Here is a 19,690-nt window from a genome sequence, read left to right on the forward strand (position 1 = left end):
TAATGTAAAAACTTATAAGAAAGATAAAGCAGGGTTTATTTAATTAAATTTTAATTATATTATAGCAAATCCAGCTTAATTAGCACCAATTAATGCAAATATATATATATTAATGGTTTGCAATAAATCAACTTTTTAAGGGTGTAGTTGGTATTAAATGGTGCCAAATGCATATTTCCCACCAAAAGTCAACTAATTTAAATCAGCATTGCAATCACACCAACGCTTTTAAATTAGCTAAATTAATTAAAAATAAGCAATTTAAATTAATTAAACCTAATTAATATCAACTAATTCAAATTATTTAGCCCTGGGTGGGTATTAAGGTTAACTAAAGTTAGCTAAAGTTGCAAAAGTATGCCACTTACTAATATACGCCACTTACTAGTAAACCACGTTATAGCTTAATTTATAATAGCTTATTTCTTGCTCTTTTTTTATTTTTAATTAGCTTTATATTTAACAAGCTTTATATAATTAGTATATAAATAGTTAATAAATATAAAGTTTTATATATAATATTAAGTGCATTCTTTATTGCTTAATATAAAGTTAATACTTATTAATACGGACTTTATAGCTTTTTTTGCATTCTTTGGTGCTAACTTTTTTTAAATAAAGGTAAAATAAGCTTTAAATTATTTAATTTTTATATAGGAAATGATATTTATTATTTTAAGTTTAATTTTAAAAAATGTTATAAGGTTTTAATTATTTAAGTTATTAATAATATTATTTATAGTATTTAGCAATGTTATTAAGAAAAAGGAGCTTTTAACTTTATTACTTTTAAAAAGTAACTTTATTAATTTCTTAATTAATTATTTTACCGTTAAGGTTTTAATATAAAGTTTTATTTAAAGGTTTTAAAAGGTATTTAAATAGCTTTATAAGTTAAAGCTATTTTTATATTGTAAGTTTATTAATTAATAAAAGAGGTAAATAGTTAAGTTATTAATATTATAATTAAATTAATTAACTAGTATTTTTTAAGCATTAAAAGATTTTCTGTATAATATAATGAATATTATAAGGCTTAAATATATTAAGCTTAAAAGTATAATAAAGGCTTAATTATTAAGCTTTTCTTATTTTATAAAGGCTATACCTTTATTTAATTATTCCTTAATGCTTATAATATATTTATTAAAGTTAATAAATTAAAAGCTATAATTTTATATTACCCTTTAATTTAGGAAGTTCTTTCCTTTTAAGTTTAACTTTAAAAAAGATAATAAGTTAAGCTTAAAGTTAAGTATATTTAATATCTTTTAAATAATATTTATATATTTTTAAGTATATTTTAAATAATATTTATATGTTTTTATTTATTTATAATGGTTAGCATTAATTAATATAGGTAAATAAATAAAAAGAAGTAAGTAATTAAAATATTAAATAAGGTAAGAGTGCTAAATTATTATAAGTTATTATTAGCTATAGTAGCTATTATGGGGTATAATAATAATATATAGGTAAAGATTAATAATATTAAAATCTTAATAATTTAGGTATAAAAATAATTATAGAAATGGGGGTATTAATATTTCCTAACGTTTTAAGATATTTTAAGTAATGCTAGGCTTATAACTTAATAAAGCAATTAAGTAAATAATAGTAGTTTTATTGGGTGTTAAGGAAAGAAATCTCCCCGCTATTGAACGCTTAAAAGGAGCCTATTTATAGGCTAGCGCTAGCGTATGGGCATACGACCCTCGCACCTTCCAACAGTCTGTACTATGGTTTCCTCCGCGCCACAATTCCTCTCTGAGCCATTCCACTTCGCCATCATCCTCTTCCTCTTCCTCATCATTGGATTCGAGATCTGGATCACTCTTGCCAAGAACAATTGAATGGTCCATATACTCCGGGAGCGGTCCAATACCCATGGCATCCCTCGTGACACCAAGAAGGAAGGTGAGGCAGAGACTTGGCGCCTTGGGTGCCCCGAATAATGGCTCGCCGTCCGGGCTTTGTTTCCCTTCAGATGCCCAAAGAGTCGTAACCGGACCGGTCCCAATCCCGGATTCTGTAAGTCGGGTATGTGGGCACAGCCTATCCGGGTCAAAGCCCGGCATAGGCACGGAAAGATTCAGGGTGACCGATGTGGTTGCAATGCCTTCAGAATGGTCAATTTCCGCACTGAACTGGCCGATCTTTTGCTGCTCTCCGTTCGTGTTGAAAAAAATCCAGGAACTAAGGCCGTCAGGTGAATTGGATGCCGGTCTCTCGGGGTTCAGTCTAAGTTTCCGCAGGATCTTCCCACCCAGTCGACTCTGAAGTTGCGCAGACGAACCATACTGAGTCTTTTGCTTCAGATCAACCCTGTGCATGTCTACCATGCCAACGACATGGATCTGGCCCCTCCCATAGTAGACAGCCCGATCTCCGCGCAGGCTCTGATCAATGAGGACCTCTGGAGTGCAATCAAGCTCTTTGAGATCCGTACAGTTTGCGTCGGAAGGACTAGTCTTGCCAGTGAACTCAAACTCGTAGACCTTAAGATTTGACTTCAGCGACGACAAGCCAGAGGTGGTGAGCCGAGCCGCTAGTTGTGGACTGACCACGTAGCTGGGGGTCGGTCCAAAATGGAACAAGGTGGCTGGAGGAAGGGCGCGGGGAGCAACTGGTTCCGTGCGGGAGGCCAGCAGTCGCTGGCGGTATTGTTGACAAACAGCCTTGATCTTTGAATAGGGCAGGCCGTCTACCCTTTTGGAGTTAATCGGGACAGTCCAACCCCGAATCCATGCCAGACGGGACGTGGGACGCATTTTGCGTTGGTCTGTTGTAGCTTCGGGAAAGTCCGTTTAATGCCCAGGTGAGTATCCTGTGAGTTGTTTGTTCTGGAGTGAAAGACGGAAGAACCCAGAGGGAGTGGGAGACGGAAGAACCCCGAAAACGCGGAAGCTCATCAGACAAGGGATGGCAAAAGCAAGTCTGCATAGACTTCTACTCGGGTACTGCAGCCATACTATACATTCAAATAGTTCTCAGCTATTCCTAGGCGTCAATATTCAATGTTCTCTATTTGAGCAATCGTGATCATTTCGTGGTCATGCCTTTTCCATAAGACTTTCATTTTGCTGAAGTTGTCTTCGTTGAGTTGCGGCATTGGCCAGACACCCCATGAACTATGATGACTCTGGTTATATCTCCCTTCCCCGTCCTTGCCCAGAACTCGATGAACTGCAGCTCGTGCTTGGGAGACATTTGACACGGTTGCTGATCACGGTACGAATCTGGCAAAAACCCTATCCAGGCTTTGGGATTCGCCTCCTCACCGGACTTGTACCTAGGCACACAAGCGCTTACTATTTCTTGAACCCCTGCATCCGTGCCAAGAATGCTTACATTAGCACAATTCGGCGGTAAGCATGATGGGCTAATCGACCTGGACTTCACGCTTCCGAAAATAACGTGATCCGTTTCAACTTCAGGAAATTGATCCTGATTGAGGCTTGTATTGGCTCTGTCCCGGAAGCCAACCATCATTTATGAATTAGAGTTTTCTTCCGAAAAATGAAGTTCGGAAACATCTCAAATATAACAATGACTTCCCTGATGCCGGGTTTTCTCACATTTGGCCTCTTGCCCAGTTTTTTCTCTGCTGTTATGCCGTATGGACAGAGCCCCATGGCTGGCCAAAATACTGAGGCATTCGCAGAGCGGACATTCTTCTACGTGGGCGGACAATATGTCAATTACACATTTGTGAGTTTTGCTCCCAGTCAAATGTCCAGTCCGATATACTAAACAGCTCATCGCTGCCCGGGACGCAGCAGGACCAGTACATGGTGGGTCAGATGTACGTTGAGCGTCTCACTCCACCGACCATCCTCCACGAGCACCCTCTGGTGTTCATTCACGGCTCTGGACAGACCGCTACCGTAAGACCGCCTTTCAAGTCCTGCATCTTCCCATTCTCGTCAGGTTTGAGCCACTGACAGAGGACCAGAACTGGTTAAACACCCCAGACGGCCGCGAGGGATGGGCATCTTACTTCCTCCGCCAGGGCTACGTGGTCTACCTTTCTGATCAGCCCGAACGCGGGCGCTCGATCTACACGCCCGGGAGCGGCGAGCTGGCGGTTTTCTCCACAACAGCAACGTCCTCCATCTTCACAGCCCCAGAGAAAGTCCTCCCTCTCCCTTACCCGCAAGCCGCCCTGCACACCCAATGGCCGGGCACAGGGCTCCCAGGCGACCCAGCCTTCGACGCCTTCTTTGCCTCTCAGGTGCAGCTCCAGGCAAACAACACCATCACCGCGAAGCTGTCCAACAACTCGTACGTAGCGCTGGCGGACCGCATCGGCATGCCTCACATCCTCATCACGCACTCGCAGGCAGGCCCGTTCGGCTGGCAGCTAGCCAACGAAAGGCCCGACCTTCTCGCGGGGCTGGTGGCCATCGAACCCGGCGCGAGCCCCTTCGAGACCTGGACCGGTCCACCCTATGCGCCGGGGTATGCGGCAGCGTGGCCGCCGTTGACGTACGGGCTTACTGTCCTCCCGCTGGTGTATGACCCGCCGCTGCCGGATGATGACCCGGGTGCTTTGGCGAAGGAGACTGTCCCGCCTGCTGGCCCTGACCTGGCTCCTTGTATCTTGCAGGCAGAGCCGGCTAGGAGGCTTCCCAATCTGGCCAAGGTACCAGTGCTACAGATGGTCGGGGAGGCGAGCTTTCATGCTGTGTTTTCTGGCTGCGTGGCGAGTTACCTGGAGCAGGCGGGAGTAGACGTGGAATTTGTGAGGTTGGGGGAAAGAGGCCTGCGAGGGAATGGGCATCTCATGTTCATGGAGAAGAACAGTATCGAGATTGCGGAGAAGGTGGTGATACCATTTCTCGAAAAACTGGAGAAGCAATGATCCGTCACTACATATATTTTCGGAGCTACTGGTTCAGCCGAGTCCAAGTATGCCATCTAGTGACGGTGCTAATAAATAGAATCGTGTTTTGATTCCTAAGCTGCTCGGAGTTAGCCCCCGGCTCGGTTCGGCGCCAAGTACGAGATCGTCTTGCGGCTGCTCATGACATCCATGTCTCCACCTCAGGTACCACATCTTCGACAACAATCGGACTGTCTAGGTCGTTTTTGTCACCGGAATTGATTAAAATAAAGGGGTGCACAATGTCCTAGTCGTGGGCTTGCGTCACCCTCTTCGGGCGAGTCTTTAGTATGGGTCTCATGGCGCACGAAAGCAATGGGCTTCAAATATGACCGTTATGACATGACCCGTGTGTGCCAGTGAGGCTATGGAGGAATATAAAAGCGAACGGCGCAGTAAATGTGATGTAAGTCGGAATCGAATCTCCACGGAAAATCAAAATCTCTCAAGATGAAAGCATCTCTGTCGACTGTTTTCCTCGGCACCGCCTTGGCTCCCTTGGCTGCTGCACTGGCAGACGGTCTCGAGCTTGCATACTCCGTGGACCTACCCACCCAGGGAATGTTCATCCCGTCTGATGGCCGCAAGTTCCTCTCCCAGCGATACTCGACCACCCTCCCGCCCATCACAGTCGAGCTCCTCGCAGACAACACGACCGTGCTCTACCCCAGCGCCGAGTGCAACGGCTACAACGCCAGCGACCCGGACTCGGACCCGGCAACCACCTTCGTGAGCATCGAAGGCGCCCGCATCGGGCCCGATGGGCGTTACTGGCTCGTCGACGGGGGCTCCTTGGGCGTCAACAAGTCGACCAAGCTGGTGGGCGTGAACCTGACCACCGACGAGGTCGACAAGATCTACTACCTCGAGGACATCCGGGGCTCGAACGGCGGCATCGACGATGTTCGCTTCGGGCCCAGCGGCGACGTCGCGTACCTGAGCGACACAGCAGGGGCCATGCTTGTGCTGAACCTGAAGACCGGCGACGGCGTCCGCGTGCTGGCCGGTGATGATTCCGCCATGGCTTGGTTCCCGATGATGTACAACGGCACCCTTGGGCCCGGCTACGGTGGTTCTGGCGGCTTGTCTGTTGGCTTGGACCAGATGGAGGTCTCTCCGGATGGGGTCTACCTTTATTACCAGCCGTGCAACAGTGGTCTCTACCGCATCGAGACAGCCTACGTCGACGCGTCCTTGACCAATGCAACCTTGGCTGCCTCGCTTGGGGACTACGCCACCCCTTTTGCTCTGACGCCCAGCACCGGCGGCAGCACAATCGACGGGGATGGCAATATCTATGTCTCGGACACAAACTTGCTGGCCATATGGAAAGTCACACCTGAGGGGCGCACCACCATTCTCGTCCAGGACGATGCGCTGATCTGGACCGATCTGATGTGGGTTACCGCGGATAATAAGCTTTGGTTGCCAGCCTCCCAGATGCGCCCGGGTGCCGATGGGCTCATGGCTGATGGGACAAACAACATTTTCACTTACCCAATTGACGCTGGGCCTTCACTTATCGACCATGCTTAGGTCCTTGGGCTTGTGAAAGCCTTGAGAAACAGATTACAGTATATAGCACCCACGGTGATTTTATATCACTGAGAAATTTTATACATAACTCCTCATTGTTGGTGTGACCATACCTGTCGTGGTAGTAGGAACCTTGATTACCTACCCAAACCCAGCATTTGATCTCGAGTCTGCAATAACCATGTCATCCTGCTACAGCCCGTCCATACCACGTGGGTGTTAACTGGGCACCCTTCTCGTCAGCCCAAGAGACGGTAAAATATGAGAATAGGCACAAAAGACCGAGATACCAATAGTAAGGGGAATGGTGATGGCCCAGAAAATCCAAAACTTGTCTGAGATGAATCCGGAAGTTGCGTCAGAGTCGAAGTTGAAGAAGCTCATGCTGAATATCGACGACACGAACATTGCTGGAAGGGCGCTAAGCGTCACAAATGCTACAGTCCTCATGGCAGTGCTGTCCGACTGTGTGATTTCGATTGAAGTCTTGGAGTCGTATTGAGCAACAGTATGAAAAGCCAATTGTATCTCATTCAAGAGGCGCTGCTGGTTGGAACTGGAGCGAGACCGCAAGCTGTGGAGTATGTTTTCCATGAACTGAAGCCGCGAATGGATGGTCTTTCCCACGCGTGCCGACGTTCTGTCAGACCTGGCTTTGAGAAGGCCATCATGATTGCGGATCATTGATCCGACTGTCTCGAGCGAGACGTCGAGACTCTCAGAAACATGTATCGCATGCCTCGCCAAGTCGTGCATAGAGCGGTAGTTGGGGCTCGGTTTCCGGTCAGGTGGCATTTGGAGCATCTCGATGTTTCTCACCTCGTCGCGGACGGCCCAGACAGTTGTATCGAAGACGCCAACGACACTGTTAACCATCTTTTCAACTATCCAGAAAGGGTCCTCGAATTCGCTCCCGCTCATGGCATCAGATATCAAATCCGACAGTGTGGCGTTGAAGCCAGTGGGAGCTTCCATAATGAACAATCTTGTCTGCTTGGTAAGTGCCAGCCAGGAGACAATGAGGTTGAATCTGATCCAGTGGTATCCTCGGTTACTCGTTTGCAGTTGCTTTGCTTCAAACAAGGTGCTGGTGACTTGGCGTGGTCACAAAGTCAGCTCCAGAACGGCCCAAATACTGGGATTAACGCTGAACTGACCAACACCGCTGATAGCATCATTTGTATCCCATATGATCTCACAGTTAAAATATCCGTTCGAATCCTTGAGGTACGATGGCGAACATGTCCGAGTGATGCCAGCCAGTTCAGCCAGCAATGCCTCCCACACTGGGTAATTATAACTGTCCGCATTGCGAGCAGAGCTCAATTCAATGTTAACAGATGCGGTTTGATTGATGAAAAGAATAGTGTGGCAGTTACACAGCAAGAGCTAAAGAAATCTTACATTATGGACACCTGGCTCTGTGCAAGCGTGGATTTCAGAGACTCCATTCCCTGGCTTGGAATCACGCCCTGAGGAGTTGGAAGTGATTGATCCCGGAATCCTCCGTCTACCACCAGCGGCGGTCAACTATTGAAGGGGATATTTCAACTTGTTAAGAACCAAAACTCACCCGCATTCCAAGTCGTGACCCGTATACCACGTTGTAGTTCATGGCTGTTCCAAACCATTGTGTGTTGCCTCCAAAGCTTGGTGGAAAAGAGCGGGGCTTCCAATGCTTTTGTGAAGCGGCAAGAGAAGCCGAGGACTTTGGGATGGATCAAGGGCTTAAGTTCGAGGTGTTGACTTTCTCCGTCAAAATATTCCCCGTGATGGCAGCGCTTGCCGTAAATAACTAGCAGTCTCAACCAGAGCATTCATTCTACCTATGTATTGTCATCGAGATGTATTGCCAGACAGCTACAGTTGCTATGTGTGTGCCGCCATGAGGCAAACTGCAACTCGACACATCAATAAATAGCGCCAATGAAGCTGTGACACGTTACATAGCATGCAAGTGTGTGATTCGTTATTGAGCGCAGTGCCACCCAGTGTACAGATAGCTCCCCGGTAAGTCGAGGCCTGCCTTGGAGATCCGTTGCATGCCCAGCCACCACATTTATATACGTCTAGCCTGGTCTAATGAATTAAATTGAGCATTAAGGGGGTATACTGGTTCATAGTAGCTACTGGTGTGTTGGTTGAAAAACATGAGAAAGGATCTCGTTTCAGTCGAAATTTCTTTTCCCTACGTGTATCAGGGAAGGCATTGGTACGATGTATCACCCTGGTACGGCGTGAGTAGATGGCAACCACTGTATGTTAACCTAGTACTTATCTTGTGTCCCGTTCTACTCTGAAGTCACCCCAAGGCTCGGTCCTGCCAAGCTGTCGTGGGATGCGACGGGATGTGCTGGGCGTAAGGAATCTGCCTGACTCCCCGCCCCCTTCCCTCCTGCTGTACCCACGCTAGATCCTCACAGCCTGCATAAAAAGTGTCTTTGGCAGAATGTGCCTCAGCTGAGACCATGCAAGCCATAAGTGACATACGAGACATTCATCGCTTCTGCCTTCTCATGTTGCACAAGGCAACAAGGCTAGGGCCAGGAATTTACACATCTTAGAGGCCAATCTCGACGGATATTTCATTTCTCAAGGCGGAACGATGAACCCTGCAAACGCCCCACGGAAAAGCAGCTGGAGACATGGCCACACCTTTGCAGAACGCCACCAAAGTGGCTGCAGCCGGTCAACATCGCTTGCCCAGGTCATTAGCAACCACTCCAGCTGCTGTTTCCGAGGCAGCTATCGCTGACCCGAGGGTCGTTGCAGAAACGCCTGTCGAATCCCGAGGTAGAAAAACATCAATCAGACATGGGCGAATATGTCCATCGCTTTGCTGAGTGAAAATAAAACCCACGCAATCTTGTTGGCGAGCTGAGTGTTCATTTCTCCAAAGCTTCGGGTCATCTCTTGACATGTTATCTTGAACGTAGCCAGGCTTCAAGATGTCATACACCGGAACAGGACCTGAAGGCCGAACAGTCAGTTCTGTTACCACGGTTGAGCCACCAGATCAGCTGGCTGGTCAGGACAACTCGGAGGCCACGTCGTTAGTATTACACTATCTGTCCATACGATATGTTTTCTGCTCTGATGCAATACTGACGCCTCTCTAAGGAGCATTGAGCAGGCCGAGGGAAACGTCTCTCTTCGAAATCACGCGAACAATCCGAGTCATTTTCAGCAGATCGAAGGGCGCCTTGATATAGGCCAGGTCCAGGTTCTGATTATATGTGCAAAGGATCTAGAGGTAGACGCCGTCTTGGCCACGCTCGACAAACGGTACAAAAAGAAAACAATTGTCAAACACGTCTATTTATTCTCAGGTACCTTCAAAGACATCAATGTTGCCATCTTGCCACTGCTACAAAAAGGCATGGTCTCCAGTACCACCGACACCTCACAGGTGGCCTCGGACATGAGGCCGGACGCCTACATCATCTCGGCCGGTATTTGTGGCGGTACTGGTTACGACGATGACAAGAAGCAGCCTGTGCATCTGGGCGATGTTGTCATTAGCACGGATGTTGCTCGATATTTCGACCGTGTCCAAGGTAAAGAGCTGGTCCAAAAGATGGTGGACCAAAAGTTCGGGGGACATCAACGACTTCAAAGACAGATCAACATCCTGAAAATGGGAGACGACCTCTTTCAACTCCGCCGAGATGCCGATGAGAATCTCCGGGAAGTCAGAAGCAGGATCAGCTCTGGATTCTTCAGTGTCGGTTCCTTCCAAAGCCTGAGCGCGAGTCCACCAGATGGCCGCATACACCAAGATCGACTTTACAAAGAGAAACGTCCACACATGCACCAGGAACCAGGTGCCTGCACGTCTTGCAATCAGGACAAAGGAATGAGTTGCGTTCAGTCAGAGAGACTGTCCTGTGAGCAAACAGGATGCAACGACCTTCCTAGCAATTGGCTCGAGCGTGGCCCACCAACGGAACGTGGACCACTCCCGGTTCATTTTGGGATCTACGGGAGTGAAGATGTCGTTATGAGATCGGGCAATTACACTCGTACCTTACTGAAAGAGAGAGGAATCATGGCTGTCGATATGGAAAGTCGAGGTATCTGGCATGCGGCTGGAAGTCACATTCCTCGGGACGTTGTCATCATCAGGGGCGTGTCTGACTATGCCGATTCACACAAGAACGACGCCTGGCAGCCGTACGCTGCAATGGCTTCGGCGTGCACAATAAAGGCGTTCGTCGTCAACTTCTTTGAAAGTATGGAATAGGTACTGCCCTGTTTAGGAAGGGTGCTTTTCATAGGTCATCAATGCTGCGATTGAGTTGTCTAACATTCCATCAGGCAATTCGTGTGAGACCAGCATCCGCCAACCAACCCCTACTGTGCTCATACCGTCCCGCGCAGAACCCGTTCATGTGCAGTCCTCTGGCGAAACCAAGAAATACCTGACTCGGGACGACTATTCGATCGCATTACTCTGTTTCTCGGCAAGTCCAGCGATGATGGCCGCTATGTGTATGGTGGATGACGAGCATCTGAACCCACAAAACTGGTGCCGACTCCATTGTAAATTCGGTGCAATTAGAGTCAATGACGGAGATTCATGCCACAACATTGTCATTGCGTCGGTACAGCCAGGAGAGAACGGGTCCTCGGCCATGCAAGAAGCTGTAAGGGCATTGAAAACCTCGTTCCCGAAATTGGAGCTGTTTCTTTCCTTAGGCACTGGTGGAGGCGTGCCACGGCCAACTAGAGCAATTGATTCTGAGAGAGATATTCATCTGGGGGATGTTGTTGTCGGGGTACCAAGAGGTTCCCACCCAGCTCTCGTCCATTACCATTCACCCATATCCGCAGAGTCAGCGTACGCCCACCCAGCTTCTACAGTACGCCCACCCAGCTTCCAGCGTTGGCCCACCCAGTATAAGGAAATTGGCTGCACGCGCTATAAAAGATTAGTACTGTGGGGTTATTAATAAAGCATAGCTATAGCTATCCCAAAGGGGTCCTATAGCTACCCCTTTATTCGCAACTTAAAAGTTACTTCTACCCTTCTGCCCTCTGCCCCCTCGGCGCCCTCTGCCCCCTCAGCGCCCTCTGCCCCCTCAGCGCCCTCTGCCTCCCTCGGCGCCCTCTGCCACCCTCGACGCCCTTTGCAACCCTCGGCGCCCTCTGCGGCCCTCGGCGCCCTCTGCGGCCCTCGGCGCCCTGGGGGCCTCTAGGCGCTCTGGGGGCTCTGGGGGCTCTGGGGGCTCTAAGCTTTTTAGGCTTGTATTTCTAAAGTATCGCTTAAATTAGAAAATAGCTACCCTAGCTTCTTATATACGGGGTAAACTTAAAAAAGTACCTAGTCTTATTAATATAATATTAAGACAAGGAAGTACTGGGTGGGCCAATGCTAGAAGCTGGGTGGGCGTACTGTGGAAGCTGGGTGGGCGTACGCTGACTCATATCCGCACTATCCCAAGGCAATTACTTTCCGGACTCGTCTTCTCAGCGTCTGCCAGAGGTTCCAAGACAGGTCCTGGAAAGTCTCACAGCACTCCTTCAAGCAAGTCGAGGCAGAAAGCTGGATCTCAGCCGTACAATGAGGAGACTCGAACGTGGGAAGGGCTTTCAGCGACCGCGTCCTCATACTGACAAACTGCACAAGTCTGGTTTCGTGTGTGCACAAAGCCCGTTGAGCCCCCTTCCCTGCTCTTGTGCAGAGGAGGATCTTCAGAGCCGGCCTAGTAGGGGGACTTGCCAAGATGGTCTTGTGCCGGGTTTCCACAGAGGCCAGATAATATGCAGCACAAGCCCTTCAGTGGTACTGGATGATCTTGCCTCAGCAAACCCTGGAGCACTTTGTCTTGACATGCAAGCCGCCAACCTTCCACGGGACTGCAGGGCTTTGGTTATCAGGGGAATATCACATTACGCTGGTACTCAGCCGAAGAGCCAATGGGACGCATATGCTGTTGGAGCGGCGGCAGCATTCGCCCTAGAGTTTATTCGAAGATTGCCGGCGTCGGTGGAAAGCACTGGGGTGACACATGAGATTCGGAAGACTTACTTGTTTGGCAGCATTGGGATCCCAAGAAATGTCTATGATGCAAGAGAGTTCTACGAAGCAGGAAATCTCTATCTCGACAGGACGAAGCACACATGGGAACAGATGACTGTGAGTGGTATAGCGATCTATGAGCAGATATACGCAAACTGCGCTGACGCAGAGGGACATGTGGACCGTAAGTACCACCAGACCTTCAGAAGGGGCAAAGGGCCGAGGCTCGTTCACTGACCTACTTGTATGACAGTGAGCCAACTGAAGCATTATGTTCCCTTGGGGGATGCACAGGCTATATTGATTGAGAGCTGGGACGAAGTTGCCAAACATGCGCAACCATCACGTCTAGACCACAGTATGACACTTGCCGTGATTTACATGGTCCATCTTCGTGTTTGGGCCAAAGTGGGCAAGACCTCATTTGGAATCCCCCGGGAAGATCGCGAGCGGCGAGCTAGACTAAGAAACTTCGCCAAATGGGTGGGATGCAACTGTGGCGACGACTATTGCCCGTGTCTATGGAGCTTCGTGAACCGCGCTGGTCTGTGCCGGAACCCCTCTCCGACATGTCGAGCTCATCGATGGATGTGTCCAGATATGAGTCAGAAGGACGGCTATGACAAGAACAAATTCCAACTGCTCAAGCGAAAATGGGGCGGAAAACACGCAGATGCCGTTGGTCAAATAGCATGATTAAATTCTTGTTTCTTCTGATTAATGTATGAAACTTAGCAAGTCATGATTTGGAGAACAAGTTTTGCGTCAACACAAGTTGTTTCGCTTGCTATTTGACATATCCATTGTAACATTCTTGTCGGCCGGCCTCCCCTCCAGCACCCAAAAGCCCTGAACACCCCAACTCCGTAAGATTTGAAGAAGGTGTATTTATCCAGCTGTGACTGGTGCTCATGGCTGATTGACACTGTAGATTCCTGTTGTGTTGGGGCTTAGCATCAATCCAGAAGAGCAACCACTTCGGCCTGTAATCATATACGGCATTTCGGTCTGATGTAACCATTCCTGACGACTTTGTTGCTCGGCTGGCGCTCCTGATATTTTCGTCATCTCATATTGTCGATCGTGAGCGGGCGTCTCCTTGGCATAGGCTGGTGGCGGCTCCGGCGCGTTCTCCGAGTTAAGCTCTTGAGGTCGATTTGATGGCCGTAGAGCTTGTTGGGACAACGTTTGAGTGGTAGTGGTTGCAAGGCTCCTTCGTCTCCTTCGTCTCCTTCGTCTCCTTCGTCTCCTTCGTCTCCTTCGTCTCCTTCGTCTCCTTCGTCTCCTTCGTCTCAAAACTCGCCAAGCGATGAAAATCCCGAGAAGTGTGGCCGCCACTACTGCTCCAACAACAATTCCTGATATGGACCCAGCGCTGAGGCGGTCATGAGCTGGCGTTTTGAAGATGGATTCCAGTGCCGGATCATCCCAAACTGGAAAGCGTTGACTAAAAGTAGAATCAGCACGCATACTCCAATCTCGCGGGAAAAGGGGCTAAGAACCTTGAATTGTAAGAATCTCGAATCAAAGCCGATGCCTCGTATGGAGGAGCATTAGCATCGTACTTGTCTGCAAAGTCCAGCGCAGTCATGTCGAATACGTGGATGCCTTTCGTCCATGGATCTTGCGCCTCCCAATTTTGGGGATCAGGATAGCTTGCTGGGTCGGTGCTTGTGCCCCCGACAATTATCGCTTGGCGATTCTTTGTTGAGGTACAAGTCATCTCGGTTCGCCCAGGACTTGAAATAAGGCCTGTGGCATGCCACCTGAAGGATGGGAGTGATAGAACGTAAAAGGTATTATCACTTGCAAAATTGCCAAATAGAAAACTTGGCACCAAAATTGTTAGCCAGTCGTGAATACCATTTGCCAAAAATGAGCCAAACGTACATGTCGTAAGTCGAAAGACTGGAGTCATAAGCTCCAAAGCCGCAATAGAAACGGTTCCGGCGCATTTCCGGTATGTTGCCAGTGGCTCGTTGATAATGCCAAAGCCGCGTAGAGGGATCATAGATCGTGATGTTGTTGGCCCATTGCTTGGTTTGGCCGCCGTCGTCAGCCTCAAACCCGCCTACAATCACAAAGATCCCCTCAGTGCCGAAGAACGGGGCATAAGTCATCACACCGGCTGTGGCTAACGACGTGGTGTCCTCTGTCGAAATTTCTCCAAGTTTTGAAGCGAAATAAGAACCATCGTTTGTTGAGTTTTCCAGAGTCGCAGTGGCAAAGTCGAAGGTTATCAGCCCAGGAAGACTGTGTACTGTTGTGTTACCCGCCTTGTTTGAGCAAAACTTGGATGTCCGGGCCCCAATATAGTACGCCTGTCTGCCATCGCTTGCAGTGGCTCCAGATATTGAGCTTGAGATGTCGCTGGGAAATGGACCCTTTGTCCCTCGCGGACCTAGAGCCTCAGACCACTCACCGGAGGTATGATCCTCGTTGAACGTGAATTGCCAAATAGAATCCTCTAGAGGCGCGGTAGATCCTGAAGACTTAACTGTGCCGCCATCTCTGCCCAATTCACCACCAAAGGAGTATACAGATTCCGTCGTCGGGTCGTACCATAGACTCCCATACCTAAATCGCGGTTGTTCGCGAGATCGGTAGACCGACGCTGGCTGAACAGAGACATTTGTCCAACTTTTTGAGAGGTCTATAATCCAAGTCCTGTTGTCTGTAATAGCCGGGGCCATTAGTATATATAGTCTGGGGATAGCACGCATTTGTCTTCTAAGCAGAAGGCCTACCGTATGAAGGATACTTAGGGCTGTATGCAGCCTGGCCACCATCGATAAGTAGCTTGTCCCCAGCCAAGATAGCTGAGGAATATGTAGTCAGATAATGTCATGTAGTGGACTGGGCGAGGTCCATACCTGTGTGCCCACTCTTACAGACGTAGTCGTTCTGGCCATTGGCTACCTTCGCGATAAGGAGGGAAATCCACAGGTGAAACATGGCGTGCAACAAGGTAGGAAGACAAGATCGTCAGAGCGATGAAGGCTTTTCATGGATTGGTTTCGAAATTACACAAACATGCTGTATACCTAGGGGTAGGCAACTATATAGCTATTTGTCTTTCCTGGTCAATATAGTGTACCACCCACCCCCTGAGGACAAATGGAATTACACCACGCCCGAAATCACAGCCCCATCTCCGAGTAATATGAAATGTACTGACTCTATTCCAGGCGGAATCTGCAATCTCCGCGTGGGGCTTAGACTCTTTTTCTGTTAGTTGGGGGGCGTGGGGTTTCAAATCCTTAGGCGAGGCACACTTGGTTGCGGCGGTGATGCAGTAAGCTGCAGTAGTTAAGCAGCCATAGGTCTTATGCTTCCTTGGCAAAATTCCTGTTCTGCACTTCTTTACGAGGTCTCAGCTCCGGTGCCACCCTCCAGATTTTACCCTGAAACCTGAAGAAAGTGGCTTTACGGCTTCGATGGCAGACGAGGCTCGGGGCCCGATTGCCAAGTTCTTCGCCATAACAATTCTCGCAGCCAGTTCGGACATCTTGATGCAGCCCCGTGTACACACGCACTTCGACCTAGCCCTAAACGGCAGAGAGCCTTTCCAGACACATGGGCCCACAATGGGCTGGCTAATACGAGAATCGTCGGGCTAGGTGTCTCACCCTTGTACAGCTCATTCTGGGGCCAAAGCAACTGCAGTCCAGAGGTACCTCAGTCTTCCTATCGCACAAAGTTGGGTCATGGGATACAGTATATCTTGTATATAGACCAAGGGTAGGCTCATCTATCAAACTCTTTGAAACCGATTTGAGCTATAGGTACCAAGAACTTATTGTTCTACATCATTGCGGCAGACAGAAGAAATGATGGATTTCGGTCCAGAGCTCCGTCAATGGGGAGAGGAAATTCAAGGGTTGGAGATCATGTACTGGCGAGAGCGCCTCCGCCGGAATTACGCCAACGCGTGGCACATCGTGGATATAAAGCGAGCGAACGGCTGGAAGATTGAGTAAAAGCCGCCATAGACGGTAGTGCTGACTGTCGCCACTATTGGCAAGTACGACCCTCGCACTTGGAAGGCTACTTTAGTTATCCCCTTCGGGGCACGTAGCCTCTTAGAACTTAAACAGAACAATATTAATATATAATTGCTTCCCATATAATTATTATATATATAAGAAACCTATTAATACTAATTAATAGTTATAAGCATTATAAATTAATAAGGTAGAAAAGGCAACCCTATAAGGATTTCCTTAACTTAAAAAATTATATCCTCCTTATTAATAAGCATTATATAGCAATAATTACTTTTTTAAGCCTCCTTATATTATTAAACTCTTTAAGCAAATATTATAAAGATTAAATAAATTAAGTAGCATTCCCTGCAATATCCATATATATATTTATCGCTATTTAAGAAATATATATTTATTATGCATAAGACTTTATTAAAAATAAATCTATTTTTAAATTTTCTTTAAAACCTAATAAAACTTAATAAAGCTTTATTTTATTAATAGATAAAGCTTGCAATTATTATAATTATTAAATAAATAAAGCTTATAATTATCGTAACTATTAAATGGATAAAGCTTGCAATTATTATAATTGCTAAAGCTAATATAATGCTACGTTATAAGTAAGCATAAGTTATATACTATACTTTTAATTAATATAAAAGGACTTAATAATGGGAAAAAGCTTTAGCTTTTAAGGCCTAAAGAAATTAATAACTTTTTCCTTTTAATAATCATAACTTACTTATTATTAAACTATTATTATTAACTTACTCTTAAATATTACTTATTGTTATGGGCTCGGCCCCAGAGGGGCTGCAGGCTGGCTAGCGCCTTCTCCCATAAGCTGCAAAGCAGCAACCATTTGCGCCATTAAGCCAAAAGGTACGTAATAATCCAAGCTCCCTTGGATTACCTAGCCACACTATATAAGGCTTGGGCTTTCAGCCCAAGCCCATCACACTTATTTTATTAATATTTCTTTATTTTATTAATCTTACTCTTTATAATATTTATTATAAAAACCTATAGGCATGGCTAATAACATTAAGAAGCTATTAACTCTTATTAAAAGGTATATAATTAATAAAATGCTTACTTAAACTTTAATTAACTTAGTTTATTATAAATATATTAACTTAAAATTATAATTTACAGCCCTTATATAAAAAGCATTAATAAAATATTTAATTACTTATTTAATAAATACTTTAGCAAGCTATATGCAATAAAACCTTTATAATAATAATCTTTTCATTACTTACCATAAGGATTATATAATATGAATATAAGTAATATTTAAAGCATTGCTAAATCCTTATTAATAATGCTTAAAAGTTTTTTTTTAAATGCAAGGTATTTATATAAAATGCAATAATTAACTTATAGCATTATAATTAATTATTATAGCTTAAGTTAAGGAAAGATTAAAATAAATTAATAATAAGCTTTATAATGCCTTATTAGCCTTAAAATTAAACATAAATAAATATTGCATATAACTTTAAAAATAATAATTATAAATATAACCCTTATAAGCATTATAAGTAGGCTTTAAATAATAATAATTGCTAAGAGGGTAATCTTTAAAATAACTTTTATCACTACTATTAGCTTTAAATGCATAATTATAAAACTTAAACTTAATAAAATAATTTATTAAAAATTAATATAGCTAACAGGGTTTATTATTATTAATAAAGAAATAAAGATAAAGTTTATATTAAAAATATATATTACATTTAATATAACCTTAGGCTACCTTAAAAATGCCTTTATTAAATAAAAAATATAACTTATATAAAACTCTTTTTTTATAATATATTTTTAATAAGCGCTTAAATTTAATAAAGTTAATATAATTTATAAAAACCTTTAATAACTTTTATAAGTATATTAAGAATTTATATAACTTGCTAAATAATAAAATAAAGATATTTTTTAATATTTACTATTATATTAAAATTTAGCTAAATTAATTCCATATAGTTTTTCCTTAAATGCTTAAAGATTAAGCTAAGGCATATTACTTTTATTTTATAAATTAAATTAATATATTTATAATAGCATACCTTAAAATTAAAATGCATTTTAATATAAACCTTAATTATTAATATTATTATATAAATTAAATAATAATAATATTTATAAAGATAAAAGCATAAAATTTAAATAAAGATTTATATAAAGTTTTATATTTAATGCTTAATAAGCTATAACTTTGCTAATAAGCATTAAATTAAAATTATATTAAAAAGAATAACTTAAGAATAATAATAATTAAAGCTTATAAAAGAGTTTTTAAGTTAAAAATAGCTTTTTTTAAGCTAATTTAATTATATAAAGAGTTATTTTTAAACTTAAAATTTATAATAAAAATATAACTTAGCTATATAATTATAATTAATATTATAAATAAAGTTTTAAATTAATATTATATTAATTATAAATATAATAGCTAAAAGTTAAGAAAAAAATAATAATTATAATTTTAAGCATTTTAAAGAAATTAAAAGTTTAATTAATTAAACTTAAGCTATTTAAGCTTTAAATAGCTAAGATCTTATAGCATTAACTATAAAGCTTAAAATAATAATACTTATAAAGAAAGAGGAAAATAACCTTAAAAGAAAAGATATTATATTTATAAAAAAGAAGGATATTAATTAATTAAATATTTAGCTAATAAGCAATATTTAGCAAGAAAAAGCTACTTAATATAATGTAAATATAAAGGTTATAATAATAATTTTAATACTTTTTTAAGTAAATTTAAGGAATATAAGATAAATAATAAAAATAAATTTTATAAATATAAAAATAAATAATATTAAAATAATAATTATAATAATAATGCTTATATTATAAAGGTAGGACTTAATAAGAAGGTTTATTATATAAATATTAATTTCTTAGCTAATAAAGTATTTATGCATTAAATTATTAAAAATAATATCTTTTAAATAAAAATAATTATTATAGCTAATTAATTTATTTTAAAGAATAAATATAATTAAATTTATTTTTAAGGAATCTTATTAAATATAAAAGCATTATTAATATTTATAGCTAAATATAAGTAATTTCTTATATTATAATAAAAAAACTTAAAGTATTAAATTAATATAATTATTATAAGAAAAGCTAAAGTTAAATTTAATAATAAAATAATTATTAATTCACTTAGCATAATAAAAGTTTCTATCTTAATTAATTATATTAACTTTTATATTATTTAAGTATAAATCTTATTCTTGCTTT

The 19,690-nt window shown here is 43.5% G+C and overlaps 7 protein-coding genes across 7 annotated transcripts; 4 read left to right on the top strand and 3 right to left on the bottom strand.

Moving 5' to 3' along the window:
- Nucleotides 1–1,680: 1,680 nt before the first annotated feature.
- INS49_014258 (uncharacterized protein) lies at nt 1,681–2,771 on the bottom strand (the record flags this gene model as incomplete). The annotated part of the gene is made up of 2 exons (XM_043174949.1): nt 1,681–1,687; nt 1,759–2,771. 2 exons carry the CDS (start codon nt 2,769–2,771, stop codon nt 1,681–1,683), a joined length of 1,020 nt encoding a protein of 339 aa, XP_043021894.1.
- A 572-nt stretch (nt 2,772–3,343) lies between these two features.
- INS49_014259 (uncharacterized protein) lies at nt 3,344–4,864 on the top strand (the record flags this gene model as incomplete). The annotated part of the gene is made up of 4 exons (XM_043174950.1): nt 3,344–3,368; nt 3,665–3,711; nt 3,780–3,887; nt 3,956–4,864. 4 exons carry the CDS (start codon nt 3,344–3,346, stop codon nt 4,862–4,864), a joined length of 1,089 nt encoding a protein of 362 aa, XP_043021895.1.
- A 471-nt stretch (nt 4,865–5,335) lies between these two features.
- INS49_014260 (uncharacterized protein) lies at nt 5,336–6,421 on the top strand (the record flags this gene model as incomplete). Its single annotated transcript, XM_043174951.1, has 1 exon — nt 5,336–6,421. The coding sequence occupies one exon, from the start codon at nt 5,336–5,338 to the stop codon at nt 6,419–6,421; it is 1,086 nt and encodes a 361-aa protein (XP_043021896.1).
- Nucleotides 6,422–6,640: 219 nt separating this feature from the next.
- On the bottom strand, nt 6,641–7,396 carry INS49_014261 (uncharacterized protein; the record flags this gene model as incomplete). The annotated part of the gene is made up of 1 exon (XM_043174952.1): nt 6,641–7,396. The coding sequence occupies one exon, from the start codon at nt 7,394–7,396 to the stop codon at nt 6,641–6,643; it is 756 nt and encodes a 251-aa protein (XP_043021897.1).
- Nucleotides 7,397–9,369: 1,973 nt separating this feature from the next.
- INS49_014262 (uncharacterized protein) lies at nt 9,370–10,664 on the top strand (the record flags this gene model as incomplete). Its single annotated transcript, XM_043174953.1, has 3 exons — nt 9,370–9,473; nt 9,542–10,245; nt 10,321–10,664. The coding sequence occupies 3 exons, from the start codon at nt 9,370–9,372 to the stop codon at nt 10,662–10,664; spliced, it is 1,152 nt and encodes a 383-aa protein (XP_043021898.1).
- Nucleotides 10,665–12,254: 1,590 nt separating this feature from the next.
- Nucleotides 12,255–13,139, top strand: INS49_014263 (uncharacterized protein; the record flags this gene model as incomplete). Its single annotated transcript, XM_043174954.1, has 2 exons — nt 12,255–12,627; nt 12,697–13,139. The coding sequence occupies 2 exons, from the start codon at nt 12,255–12,257 to the stop codon at nt 13,137–13,139; spliced, it is 816 nt and encodes a 271-aa protein (XP_043021899.1).
- A 763-nt stretch (nt 13,140–13,902) lies between these two features.
- Nucleotides 13,903–15,398, bottom strand: INS49_014264 (uncharacterized protein; the record flags this gene model as incomplete). Its single annotated transcript, XM_043174955.1, has 4 exons — nt 13,903–14,272; nt 14,334–15,117; nt 15,191–15,262; nt 15,335–15,398. The coding sequence occupies 4 exons, from the start codon at nt 15,396–15,398 to the stop codon at nt 13,903–13,905; spliced, it is 1,290 nt and encodes a 429-aa protein (XP_043021900.1).
- Between the last annotated feature and the right edge of the window lie 4,292 nt (nt 15,399–19,690).

The sequence above is a fragment of the Diaporthe citri genome (assembly GCF_014595645.1).
Source record: "Diaporthe citri strain NFHF-8-4 chromosome Unknown scaffold_7, whole genome shotgun sequence".
Taxonomy (NCBI): Eukaryota; Fungi; Ascomycota; class Sordariomycetes; order Diaporthales; family Diaporthaceae; genus Diaporthe; species Diaporthe citri.